Here is a 14125-nt window from a genome sequence, read left to right on the forward strand (position 1 = left end):
ACGGTCCGCAATAGACACCAGCACTTGAGAAAACATTGCCCACGGTGGTTCCTGCGCCAGAGAAGGTCTGGATGGGCCAGGAGCCACCTGGCATCAACTACACAGGCCATCCTGTGACAAATCCTCCCTATCTACTCCTGCAGAACAGCGTCCGCAGGAGGCCAACACCGGAGCCACTGAGCGCTCAACCTCCTCGTCTGACATGACAGAATATATTATATAGTCAAAAAATATATCTGGCAACAGGGCAGAAGAAAACGCACTCACCGGTGTGCTAAACAACAGCCCACAATACGGCACTGTGTAGCACACAACTGTATGTGACGGACCTCACAAATACGTGATTTATATAGGTGAGGTCTGCAGAAACGCCCCTCCCCCACACACCTGTAGGGCTTGTAGGAGAAGTGAAGGGATAGGTATAAGCTGACAGTAAGCGGAAAATAAGCACAGACAGGCAGCACTAGCAAAAGTCACATACCATGCAGGAAGATATACTCACTGCACCTTTCCACTACAATCAACCTGCCCAGATTCAGTGTCTGGGAGGGCTATAGTGCTGTGTACACTGTCCTTATATCGGGGGAGAGGTACACAGGGGGACCGGTCCGCGTGCTCCCTGAAGATCTGCGCTGCCACTTGTAGAAAATGCCCCCCAGAGACCTCAGAGGAGGAGTGGCCGTGTAACTGCAGCTCAGCGACGCCAGACTCCGTGCTGAAAGGCGCGCTGAGCTGAGGGGAGGAGCCGCTGACAGGGAAGGCTTCCTCCCCTGGCTAGCATATTAACCCCAGGGCTTGCCGGCATCCCGCTTGCCATATATCCCTGGTGGTCTAGTGGTCCCACGGGTTATTCCTCCTCAGAGGGGGAGCCCGCCGCCACCGCTAGCGGCCCCCGGTCTGTCCCCTAGGACCGGGGGCAAAGGACTGCATGTGCAGGCAATACCCGCGAACCGCCGCTAATCGGCGACTCGCGGCTTACCTTGTCCCCGGCGACTCCGGCAGCAGTCCAGGGAGGGACCCAGAGTCCGGCTAGTACGGACTCTGGCCTCCCGCCGCGATCCCCAGTGCAGTACTGGCGTCGCGGCGCCAGCGGGGAAGGAGAGCGGCAGCGTGGGCGTCTGCATAGACAGCCCGTCGCTGCCACACTAGAGCCTCTGTTTTAAAATAAAAATCTAACAGGCTCTTTCTTTTTTTTTTCAATAAAAATAGAAAGCTTTTGGGGGGTGCTGTGGCCGGGGGCGGGGTATAGAGGAGGACGGACCCAAGTGCATCCTGGGAGCAGCTAAAGCTTTAACTGCGTGGTGCCCATGGATCCAGATCCAGCTTATACCCCCAAGGTCAACCCTGTGGACCCCCTATGGACCCTGAAGTAGAAATTGATCTTTACAAATACTTCCAGGTCCCTAGTGAGCACAACTTCCCTAGAGGTCCCAGACTGGTACAAGACAGACAGGATGGCTTTAAACACAGGAATGTGAATGTCAGAGACTGACATTTATATAGCGGTCATTGTGGACCATTGTTGGCTGTAGTGAGATCTGCCCTATGTATGCCAGTACCTCTCCATTACAATACCCCCCCTTCTACACACACTGACATGTACTTACCAGCAGGTTTCTTGTCATCGGTAGAATGGTTCTGGTACCAGGCTTTCAGCCATCTCACAAGTTTGTTGGCACAGCTCTGGTCTCCTTGCTGTCCTATAATCGCTTTGATAGACGTTGGTTTGTATTTATCTACCCAGAGTAAACTCTCCATCTTGCCGATGACTGGGGCTAAATCCAATTCTTTAGTACAGGTTGTGGTTTCCTCCCGTTTTATGCTCTTCTCCTTCTCAGTATCACTCAGCTTCATATCACTGGCTAATTTCTTGGCCCGTGGGGACTCTCTCTTTTCTGGGGTCAATTTCCTCTTAGCCGGACTCGGCTTTTTTACGACTTTCTCTGGGGTCTTATCAGTTTTTATTTTAGGTTTCACCTAAATAAGAAATACATTGACATAGGCTTGTGATAAATGTGAAATAAACAGCATGATGTTCTAGAGCAAAAAAAAAAAAAAAGACTATGAGGTTATCCTACCCGGATGACTCACGTTAGAACAGGAACCTCACAGAAACTTGAATCTTCCTAAATGACATCAGGAAGATGGACACTAATAACTAGACTAGATTAACAAAAAAAAAAAAAAAGCCTATAATAAAGCAGAGCTGCTGACTTTACCTATTGGAAAAACCATGTGGCAAATTAAATCACGATCAAGGTCCATCCAAACCATAATCAATCCACCAAAATCACAAATTCAGAAGGCTATGCCCTTTTCTAATCACTACCCTTAAGAATGTTTTACAATAAACTGGAAAGTATATTTACTAAAGACTTCTATTATAAAAAAAAAAATAAAATGGAAAAGCCCAACCAATGATGTTCTAGCTATCTTATCTAGTACAGTAGTTCTCAAACTCGGTCCTCAAGACCCCACACAGGTCACGTTTTCAAGGTCACCCAGCAGGTGCGCAGGTGTACTCATTACTCACTGACATAATTTTAAAGGTTCACAGGTGAAGATAATTATTTCACTTGTGATTCTTTGAGGAGACCTGGTAAATATGCACTGTTTGGGGTCCTGAGGACCGACATTGAGAATCTGTTATCTAGTACATAGCAGTGCTCGAAGTGAGGCTGTATACAACGGTATGGCATACCGCCTCTTCATTCCCCCACCAAATTTTTAGGAACCGGCCATTCTCCCTGCTCAGCTGCGAATCTTACTCACAGCTGTGCAGACTTCGCAGCCACGCTCAGTGTTTTCATTTCCGCACTGAGCGTCTGCTGCAGATTATACTGACAATCCCTCTTCCTTCTCATTGGTGGATAGAGAGGAAGGTGGTGTGCAACAATTATAAAGCAGCAGCGTGCAGGCAGGATATGCTGGCCTGCTAAAGCTGCTGCATCATGTAATCAGCGCCGCGGTGCAAATGCAGATCCCAGAGCTGACAGCAGCGGGGACGTGTCGGCACGAGCTGATGGAGCTGGAGAGGGTGCAGTGAGGAGGTGCAGATGCGCACCGGACACGGGCACAGCGACGAGAAGCCATTAAGGTGCGGGCAGCAAGAGGAGGGACTCGTGTATCCAGCAGCGGAATGGTGAGCAGCCTGTAGGTTGGACACGAGCAGGGAGCCTGAATCCGGATCATAGTGCATATATCATCCGCATCCAAGCTCCCTGCTTGTGTCCCGCCACATTGTGGACCACATTTGGATGGGTAACAGGACACAGGCTGTAGGGAAGTGCATGGTGGCTGGGACCAACTACGCTGCTGAGGGGGGACAAGTTTTTAGGGGGCGTGGCTACATCTCCCTAGATTTGGCCATGCCTCCTCTGTACCATACCCCTACTTCTAAAGGCTCACTTCGACCACTGGTACATAGTAGATAATGATAGCTATAACCCAATTGGTTGTTATGGGAAACAACTCCACTTTTCTATTTTAGAAGAAGTTTTTATAAATATACTTCTGGAACTGTTGGCAGGTACTGTATGCGGAATCCAGTTTTCAAGCAGAAAACCAGGATTCATCAGGAACTAAAAGTAAAAGGACAGGCATGTTTGGATTTGGAAAAATTGTATTATCTAATTTTAATTAACATCCACGATCATAATTTAGGCAACTAACATGTAAACCAATAGCCTGTAGAATAACCCTACTCTACATTGTATCTGCTGTGTAAACAGAATAAAGCCACTATATGCAGGCTGACCGAACCCTCAGCGATGCCACTTGTGATTTCATGTTGTATTTTTCTTTATTTTTCTTATTTAGCCCCAGTGATGAAAGAACATATACTATTGTTACCAAAGAGTGGGGTCCTGGCAATACCAATTCTAGGTGTGGCTGTACACATTTTACCAATTTTTTTTATTATATTATTACTTGTTTTTGAAAAGTCATGAACTAATAAAACAGAATAATCCTTAGACCATTTATCAGCCTTGTGTCCAATTTCCAATGTTTATGTGGAGTTTAGCCCTTACCTCCGCTTCTGCCGCTATAACGTACTTTGATTTCTTGCCGGGCAAAGTTCTAATTAAATTAAGCAGACCATCCTCATCAAGAATCCTGGTCCCAAAACTCTCTGCCTGCATAAAGACATGTCTGTTAATATGGAGATTCAGCAGAAGGACATAATATAGGTTATGAGAAGAAATTGAAGTGAGTACAGTTACGCTGCAGGGCTACAGCTTCTCAGGAGGTTTGTGAGGGAAAAGTCTGCTTGCATCTAACACAACACAGCGCAACAGTCTGACCCTAGAGATGATGGAGAACGTAGCTTGTGGTAGGGACGGAACTGTAATAACACAGAGCAGGAAGCTACTCGGTGACACGCTCTGTTAATAACATATCTCATTGAACATGTATTACCTACATTTTATTATGTACATGTGAAAATAGGGGAGAAAAGGATCTTGTTTTGTCCACGGTTCCTCAGTGTGTATAACCCCCTCCCCTTAGCTCTCTAGAACGCTACTGTACACTACGAGGCGCCACTGAGCCAGCAGCTTCAGCCACCTCACTTCATCCCCAGTGCACTAAGGGCCTGATTCAGAGCCGGACGCTCTGACCAGAGCGCTCGCTCTGAATCAGGGCCCTCCTCCATGAAAATGGAGCGGCCTCCTGGCCGCTCGTATAGCTGTGGGTGACCACCCACAGCATATGCGAGCGGCCAAAAAGATGGTCGCGATGGTCTTGACCATCGCGACCATCGGACTTGAGACGGAGACCCTGCGGTAGGGTCTCCCTGCCGTAAGCCCTGGAGTGATTTTGGCTCTATCAGAGCCAAAATCGCTCCCACTGACATCACTAGTGATGTCAGTGGGGCCGGCTTCAGACGGTAGGCGTTCTCATGGGAACGCATCCGTCTATCAGGCACGCCCCCGGCACGCCCACCAAAGGGGGCGTGCTGTCAAACAACATCGACAGCACGTCCCCTTTGGTGGGAGACCCGGAGCGATGGAAAGCCCGTCGCTCCCCGGGTCTCGCGCATGCGCACGGCGGAGCTCCCTCACTCGTGCGCATGCGCAGTGGGGAACATCGACCCGCTTGCGAGCGTACTGCTGCTCGTGAGCGGGTCTGAATGACCCCCTAAGTCCCAAACTGACAATACAAACTCACTACCTTTAGAAGTACCCCTGCTCTGCGGTGTTCCAATATAGGAAATCCCCATCCGATGTCAACTACATTCACTTCAAAGTCATCCTCTCTTCCTGCTATTCTTCCATCTCCCTCACCAAACAAACATAAGTCTAATCTCTCATCGCCACCACCGTCCCTCTTCTTTGCCTCCCCTTACCGCACAAGTTAATTTAAAGACCATATACACGCTTATTCACCATGTCATCAGCTCTTGTAAACTCTTCCTCCTGCTACCCTTATTGTCTTTTGTTACAGGAATAGAATCTCGGATCCTTTCCTTCAATCTGTCCTCTCAAAACTGTCCCTTCCAATTCCTATGGTCGCTCTTCCAGCACCTTGCTCACCTCCTCAACCTTTCCCTCAGCCTTCAAACATGCTCTTATATCCCTAATCCTCAGGAAACCGTGCCTTGATCTCTCCAACAACCGCCCAATCTCATATTGCTAGGTGAACGCTCCTGCTCCTTTCCACTATCACCTCTACTAGGACAACGATGAAATCCACATTACCACCCGTAATCACTCTTCCTTTCTTAGTGTAGGAGTCCTGCTGCCAGACCCAACGCCACATCAAACTTAACATGCCCAAACCAGAGTTCATTACGCTTTCCCCCTCTAATGCCAGGATTCCGCCCCAATTCACTCACTCTCGAAATACACCCCTTACTCACTAAAACCTTGGCACACATCTTTCGCCTTGCTATAACCTTCCACTTGTACTCATTGGCCCTCCCCATACATGCCTCCCCTCTCTCTATCCAATCCATCATGACCGTTGTGGCTATACTTCTTTTGGGATGCAGTCATTAGGTAAATAGTCACAATGTTTACAATCATATTGTCGACAACCACAATGTCAACAGCTCTGATGTAAAAGAACTGAAATGTTAACATGTGAAATTCCGACATTCTCAGTATGTCGATATAAGGGTTAGGCTGTGGCACAGGCACCGGGGGAGGTTGGTGTTAGGCTGTGTGTGTTGGGGAAGGGAAGGGGGGTGTGTATGTTAGGGTTAGGCACTGGGGAAGGTTGGTGTTAGGCTGTGTGTGTTGGGGGGCTATGTTAGGGTTAGGCACTGGGAGAGGTTGGTGTTAGGCTGTGTGTGTTGGGGGGCTATGTTAGGGCTAGGAGAGGTTGGTGTTGGGCTCTGTGTGTTGGGGGCTATGTTAGGGTTAGGAACTGGGAGAGGTTGGTGTTAGGCTGTGTGTGTTGGGGGCTATGTTAGGGTTAGGCGCTGGGGGAGGTTGGTGTAGGCTCTGTGTGTTGGGGGCTATGTTAGGGCTAGGCACTAGGGGAGGCTGGTGTTAGGCTGTGTGTGCTGGGGGATGTGTTAGGCACTAGGGGAGGCTGGTCTTAGGCTGTGTGTTTGGAGGGGGGGGGGATGTTAGGGTTAAGGGGGCACTAGGGGGGAGTTGGGGTTATGCATAGGGGTCAGGGTTAGGGGGAGAATACTCACTGGAATGCCGCTCGTCAGATGTATGCCCCAGAACTGCTCCACACAACCACTGGGAAGATCCCGCTGCCATTCTATAATGCCAACATTTCAGCAGTGTCCCCATGATGAATGGCGACATGCTAAGATGTCAACATTCTGATGTCAAAATTCTGAATGTTTACATGATGAATGTGGACCTTGTATACCCACACACCCCTTATCTTCTACTCCTAACAGCTGCACCTGTCTGCAATCCCCTTCACTGGCACCCCATTCCCTCCAGCATTTCAATTTAATCTGCACACCCATGCTTCCCCACCATGTATCGCTAACACACCTCCTGATTGACATCACCTCCCTGCTTATAACGTCTTCTCATTACCATCTCCAAAGAAAAGCTCCGCAACTTTGGTTCGCGTTACCTCGCCTTATCAGACTTTCCTACATACACACTTTCAAATCTCACCACTTCATGCCCGCCTACCCTTTTCCCCTCACGCTCTACTCTTCCTTCACCCTCCATGGTCACTTGTGCCCCAAGTGCTTCCACTCCCAACCTACCATCCAGTATGTAATCTCATCCTGTCAACACCATCTGGTCTACCTTATATGTCCCGGTTATGTCTTGCACACAATAACGTGGGGTTGTGTCTTCTTCATGTAGTTCCACAATAGCTGGGCACACTATATGCTCCCCACCCCCAAATCTTCATAATTCCATGAGAACATCTATGGAATTAATGTAAACATTTAAATGTCAATTTAGGCTGTAGGAAAGTACCAAGTGGGCATTCAGTCAGTCAGGATCGATACACGAACGCCTTACGGAAAAACTACTGTTGGCCAAGATGACCGCAAGCACCTATCAGGTCACCTATTGTCTGCCAATGCATTACAGAAAGAAATTGGTGCTGCCAACATGCATAATTAGGTTGTGTTACAAATATCTGAGGTTTTGAGATCATGTTCTGGCATTTTATAATCCACCTCTTCAACATACTAAACTCTACCTTCTCACGTTTGGACTCTCCACCATCACGGCCCATGATGAGGTAGCTGGTCTTCTTGCTGACATTTCCAGTAACTTTGCCACCATAGCGTTCCACTAATGACTTGGCCTCATCCCTTTCTATAGACTCCAAGACCCCAGTGATGACAAACGTCAGGCCTTCCATGCAGTTATCTGCTCCCTATCAGGAGAGCATGTACACAATGAGAATCCATCACATCATCTCTCAGGAATGCGTTTCCAAGTGACAACTATAATAGATACTGTACAATCCATACTAAACAAACAGTAACCTATTATTATTGATACGAGTTACTTTATTGGCAAGGTATATATAGTGGGCATCACTCCATCAAATTCCCCCTTAGCAGGAGACGTCTTCCTCCAGTACTCTGTACTGTATTATCTGCTATTGTTTTGTAGATGGCTCAATATGTTCCAAGCACATTTAAGTAAATATAAGATCAGAAAATATTCCCTTCCTAAATACAAAATGTATATGTATTAAAAACTAAAAATGTCCCCCTGTTATATTGAACAAGTAATACCATGAAGACTAAATGTATTCTCTGTGTATCTGGGGAATGTTAAAGGGAACTTTGCTGCAGTCACGACAAACAGCCCCTCTCGGCGCACCTGGCCCCGTGAGACACTGCCAGCGACGGGCATCTGTTTTGTTGAAAATGCGTCTAAGTCCCAATGTGATGTGACTAGAGCTGGGTACACATTAGACAATGTATACCCGGCACGACATCGTTCACGGCGGACCCGTCGGGGGTGCCGGCATTGGCAAGTGCATACACTTTCCGATGCCAGCAGCAACGGAGCAACGGCTGGGGGGGGGTAGCGGAGGCCATGCTGCTTTCGGCAGCATGGCATCGCTAGCTACATCCTCAGATCGTTCTGCCTGTACAAAAGATCTAAGGATGCGACGAACAACCGGCGGGAGCGCGCATCGGCATCGTGATAGTGGGTACACACTACACGACTTGAACGACTTGTCGTTCCGATGCGTCAGAAGCGTCCAATTCGCTCAAGATATCGTCTAGTGTGTACCCACCTTAAGACGCACCAGTAGACTGTGCCGATTAATTTGATATGCGACACTTGCGCTGCATGGCGTATTGAGGCTAGATGAGCCAGGACACATCTGTAGGCTCACCATAAATAAAAGCTAAAGTTGATAGGAACCAGGATCATCAGCTCCTGGCTAACAAACAACTCAATTTGCTACAGTTTTACGAATTGCAAAACTTTAGCCCACAAAATAGATGCAACAATGCGTGTAGGTCCCACGTCACCTGTAAGCAAATGTTGGCAATTATAAAAAAAAGTGGATATGGGTGTAAGTAAAGTGGGTGTAGGAATTACGGTTCAGAAGAAAGCAGATTGCTGTGTACCCATTAAAGCCTTCATCCAACTTGCTTACCTGGGGTATCTGCTTGGAACCCAGAGCTTTAGGACCCTCTCGATTAAGAAAATTCCTATATGCTGTATAATTAGCCTTTTTCTTCTCAGAGTCTTCAGGACTGGACTGTGAAACAAGCACTGTATTATTTCTGCTCCCATACAGAATCATGTGTTTGAATGCAAGACCATATATTTTTTATTCTTGTGGAGCTTTCATGCTGCTATACTGCAGCAGGCACCTACCAAACCCTATTGCCACTCCATCAAAATGTTACATTGTAGCAGCCATCTACCAAACCCTATTGCCACGCCATCAAAATGATGGATTGTAGCAGCCATCTACCAAACCTTAATACCATTCGAACAGAGCAAGAATGTTTGTTCCAGACTAGTGGCATATAATCCTTAAGGAAACCGGCAGATTACTGTAAAATACATATTTGGTTGGTACTAGAACAAAATAAAAGAGAAATTGTACCACCCTTGTATATGGTGCTTTTTTCAATAATATTCTTTTCTAGGACTTTTAATAAAAACACAGACACAAATTCTGCAGAAGGAACTTACGTTCTTCTATAGATTTGTCTTTATTTACATGAGTGGTAGCCCAAGTGTGTTCCCTCCCTGCGTAGGTAAAATAAAATATCTGTCAAATGGCCAACACATTAGTACCGTAACAATGAAACGTGCATGGACGATGGTAGAACACTTTTTGGACGTCACCAGCCAACAACACTTACACAACTCTCATGGAAGAGTTTTCATTTTACCCATGAACAACATATACTGTAAGGCAGTGGTTCTCAACTCCAACTGGAGTTGTACTAAGGTCTTATAATACGCTTACAATAGTGTGTCCTTTATGAGGAAATTAAACTTGCTTTGCACTTTTACAGACAGCAGTTCTCCGTTGGGTGAGATAATATTCTTACCTCTGACTTCTGAGATGTGTTTACTGGGGTGCTCAGTTCCTTCTTCGGGGAAATAACCTTGGCTGTAGCAGCTGGGCTGGATACATCCTTCTCTTTTTGCTGAGATTCATCCTTCTGTTTCATCAGAGCCAGCTTGGAGCTGGTCTTTACCAGCGATGTCTTGTCTTTGAGTGACGATGAGGAGTCAGACTGTGTACGTGAAGCCTTTTTGGTCTCCGATTTGAAGTCTGTTTCCTTCTCAGTTGTGGACACCTCGGACAGGCTTGTCGTTCTGGCTGAAGACAGTGTGTAGAATGGCTTATAGGAGTTACACTTCATAGTAAGCAAATTCTGACACATGGGAACAGTTGGAAACCATCAAAATATTTGTTGTGGAAACAAAGCATCAATGTATCTGCAGACCTGGTCTGCAAATGGGCACAAACAATTCAGTTACTCCTTTTGGATGTATCCAGATAGGTGACGTAATGCCATAACCAATGTGCCTCACAATAGCGTGTAGGTCAGGTCCTCGCACCACGGGACTCCTGTAACTCAGTGCATATTGGATGTTTAGTTACAATAGCTGAAGAGCCACAAGATCTCCTGCACAAATACCAACAACATAAAAATGGCAGAAGCAGTCTGAGGTTTTGTCTATACAAATGTGTATGTAATGCCGACTGTCGGGATGCCTTCTGTCAGAATACAGACAGCGGAATCCCGATGGTTGGTATCCTGACAGGGGCCGGGTATACTTACTCTTCCCCCTAACCCTCCCTTCTTGTAGCTTAACCCTCCACACCCTACCCAGTTAGTGCCTAAACCTAACTCTCCCCATTAGCGCCTAACCCTCCCCCCAGTGGCACCTAACCCTAAATCCCCCCCGAACACTTAACCCTAGCCCCACTACGCTCTCTAAACCTAAAAATCTAAACCCCCACCCATAATGCTATGGGTGCTCCAGACTTACCTCGTTCGGTCTGGTGTCCTTCGGCATTGGGATTAAGATAGGCGTATTTCGACGCCTATCTTAAATCCCTAGTCGGGATTTCCCTGTCAGTATTGAGAACGGCGGTATCGCGGCCGCCGGTCTCATAACTATATCCCGTGTATACAAAGGGCCTGTAGGCAGAATGTGCCCGCGCATGCTGTGATTTGGACTGGCCAATATTTTACACAAATATGGTCACAAATACCAGAGAATGCCAAAAAGATGGCTGATCCTGACCTAGATCAGCTGAGGAACCATCATACACAGCCAAAAGTATGTGGACATCCCCTATGAGAAGTATGGTTGATCATTTCAGGCGTACTCATTGCTAGTAAGTGCATAAAATGAATCATACAGCCATGCGATCGCCATAGCCAAACATTAGCAGGAAATGGGTCATACTGAAGAGCGCAGTAACTTCAATGTGGCACTGTCATAGGATGTCACCTTCCCAAATAGTCAGGGGAGGGGAGGACATGCTAAAAACGCAGAGTGGGGTCACTAATATGGTATACCTGGCTGCTCTCAGATAAGCCTACATTCATGGAAGAATAAAATATAGGAGCACACAATGTCCACAATAATGGAAAAGCGCTTTGGAGGTTGTTCATTGCAGGCCCGTCGCTATGGTTGCATAGGTCTCTTTCCTTACAGCTAGGTCTATTACCTGAAGACAGAGCCTTGGCTGGACTTATTTTAGCTGCGGAGGTCGTCTGCTTCTTTCCAGTGTCTATCTGTGCCTAAATAAGTTACACAAATAAAGCACTCAATACATAAAGCTGAAGATTTATTACTATAAAGATGATCAGATCAAGTCTCACACACAAAATCCTAATCTGGATCTTGCTATTTACAAGAGTCCCTTTAGCAATCTTCATCTCTGTACTGTAGATATATAATAATATGGAATTAGGTACCGCACAGTGTAATTTATACAGATATTAGAAGACAACGGGTTGGGTATGAAAACCCGGCTGTCGGGATGCTGCTGGTCGGAATCACGACAGCCAGAATCCCGACAGCCATAGGGAAGACTGGTGAGTGTTTTTCTAACCACTATCCTAACCCTCCCCAGTGCCTAACCCTAAGCTCCCCCCCTAAGTGCCTAAACGTAACCTCCCCCTCCCCGATCTACACTCAAATTCAGCACCTGGAGTATTGGGTCTAAAAAAAAAAAAAAAAAAAAAAAAAAAAAAAACGACTGCTCGCCGTGATCATTAGGACATTTACTAAATATCCTTCAATAGCCTTTATTTACTTCTTAGCCCTAGTGTGTTGCAGGAAATCTACTGTAATGTAGCAGAGCACAGTGTATCAAAGTGCTGGTGTCACTTTCATTGAAACCAGGGCTCTCACCTTAGGCCTCGGCGGCTCGTCTAACATTTCCAGCGTTCGAGCAAATTCCTCATCTTCATGGAGTTGTCTTTCCATCTACCAAGAAAGAAAAAGAAAACCTCTATTACAGTTTTACGTGCTTTCATTTCCTGCACACATGACACGTACAGAATCTGTGCTTTTTTTTTTATGACCCTATTAACAGAACATAAAAACTATAGAAGCCAAAAAAATACTGTACATACAATATAATATATGGGAAATGTTAACTAGCTGGGCTGTCTTGTTTCCCATAACGATGTGTTTCTATACGTCATTCACTAGTTCAAAATACATCAAAATATGAGGCAAGGTTTTTGGATAAATGGGGTTGTAGTCGGCATCCTGACAACCAAGTATTAGGGGTCTATTTACTAAGCAGTGTTAGAAGTGAAAAGTGAAGAGTGAAAAGTGATAAGGTGCCAGCCAATCAGCTCCTAACTGTCATCTCACAGGCTGTGTTTGAAAAATGACAGTTGGGAGCTGATTGGCTGGCATCTTATCACTTTTTCACTTCTCCTAACACTGCTTAGTTAATAGACCAAGTGTTAGAATGCAGGAAACTAGGATTAGGATTTGGCTGCGGGAAGAGGAGGAGGTAGACTTAGAGCTAGGGCTAGCCTATAGAATACATACTGAAAATTACCAGCATTATCACCATAGAGATTGTGACCGTTGGGATGCCATGCTGAACCCGGATAAATGCGTCGGATCATATCAGCACGCTTGTACATTAAAGTAATTTGATGACGGAACACTTCTTTAAAAAAAAAAAAAAAAAAAAAAAAAAAAGCCTATAGTCACAGTACAATAGGGTACTAGACGGGCTGATTGAGAGAGGAAAGGGCCTGTGTGCAGCCTCCGTGCGGGCCGGCTCCTCTCACCTGCGCAGAGGAGACTCTGGCACTGTGTCCGCAACATTCTCCCGGTAATCGCTCTAGTGCCCATGCGAAGATCTCCGAGAAAATATCACCCGTGCCATTTCCCGGTGATATCTGCTGCCCCGATAGATATGTAGTCTATGGGTACAGAGTTTGTATTGTGGGCCCCTCTAAACCCAGGGGTCCCTGTGCACTGCACAGCCAGCAACCATTACAGCTACCCCCATTGTAACTAGACAACTTAGAGTCAGACAAGTTGCAAAGAGGATATGGGATGAGAAGAAGCTGAATGACTAAATGGCTACGATGCATGGTTTACTACAGGCTTGGGCAGTTTGTGCTATATATCACAACAAGAACATTAGACCACACTGTGCTTTATATATCTATTTATATGTCAGCCCTGACCCATCCACCTCTGCAGTGACAAGAACAATGCCTTTGCCAAGGGCAGTTTGCCATCTAATTCCAACCCCATTACCGAGAATACAAAGTCCCATCAAGATGTAAACGTGTTACACTTCACTCAGATTTGTCCTATTTTGTTATCAGCCGGAAATGAAACATAAGGCAGAGTCCGGCGCTAACCTGTTTACTGTCATCAGACTTTATTCTATGTTCCAATCACACCTTATCTGAGGACATGAGCAGCAGGTGTCAGGCAGAGGAATTGTGTAAAGAACAAAAACATTCTCGTTCTGGGAAATGTGTTTCTTAGAAGGTCAACTAATAATAATAATAATAATAATAATAATAATAAAAAAAGAACAGTTACTTTCACAAAACAAAATACAGATGGCAAGAACTACAGATATAATATAGGTAAAGCTGCATCTATAAGCCCCAAAACAAAAAGGCCATGAACTATACAAACCTCTGCAACAGGCTGCAAAATGTTTATATGGCCACCCACACACAATG

The 14125-nt window shown here is 46.1% G+C and overlaps 1 protein-coding gene across 1 annotated transcript in view; it reads right to left on the reverse strand.

Annotated features, from left to right (window-relative positions):
* RFC1 (replication factor C subunit 1) overlaps positions 1 to 14125 on the reverse strand; it is an 85366-nt gene that overhangs the window by 31224 nt on the left and 40017 nt on the right. The window contains exons 7-13 of the mRNA XM_088482986.1: positions 12306 to 12380; positions 11617 to 11689; positions 9977 to 10251; positions 9064 to 9168; positions 7636 to 7815; positions 4032 to 4136; positions 1608 to 1977 (exon numbers count right to left, since the gene is read on the reverse strand). Of these exons, the coding sequence (XP_088339112.1) occupies positions 1608 to 1977; positions 4032 to 4136; positions 7636 to 7815; positions 9064 to 9168; positions 9977 to 10251; positions 11617 to 11689; positions 12306 to 12380 (1183 nt within the window). The remainder of the gene's footprint in view (positions 1 to 1607; positions 1978 to 4031; positions 4137 to 7635; positions 7816 to 9063; positions 9169 to 9976; positions 10252 to 11616; positions 11690 to 12305; positions 12381 to 14125) is intronic.

The sequence above is a fragment of the Taudactylus pleione genome, unplaced genomic scaffold (assembly GCF_031769625.1).
Source record: "Taudactylus pleione unplaced genomic scaffold, aTauple2 ptg000302l, whole genome shotgun sequence".
Lineage (NCBI taxonomy): Eukaryota > Metazoa > Chordata > Amphibia > Anura > Myobatrachidae > Taudactylus > Taudactylus pleione.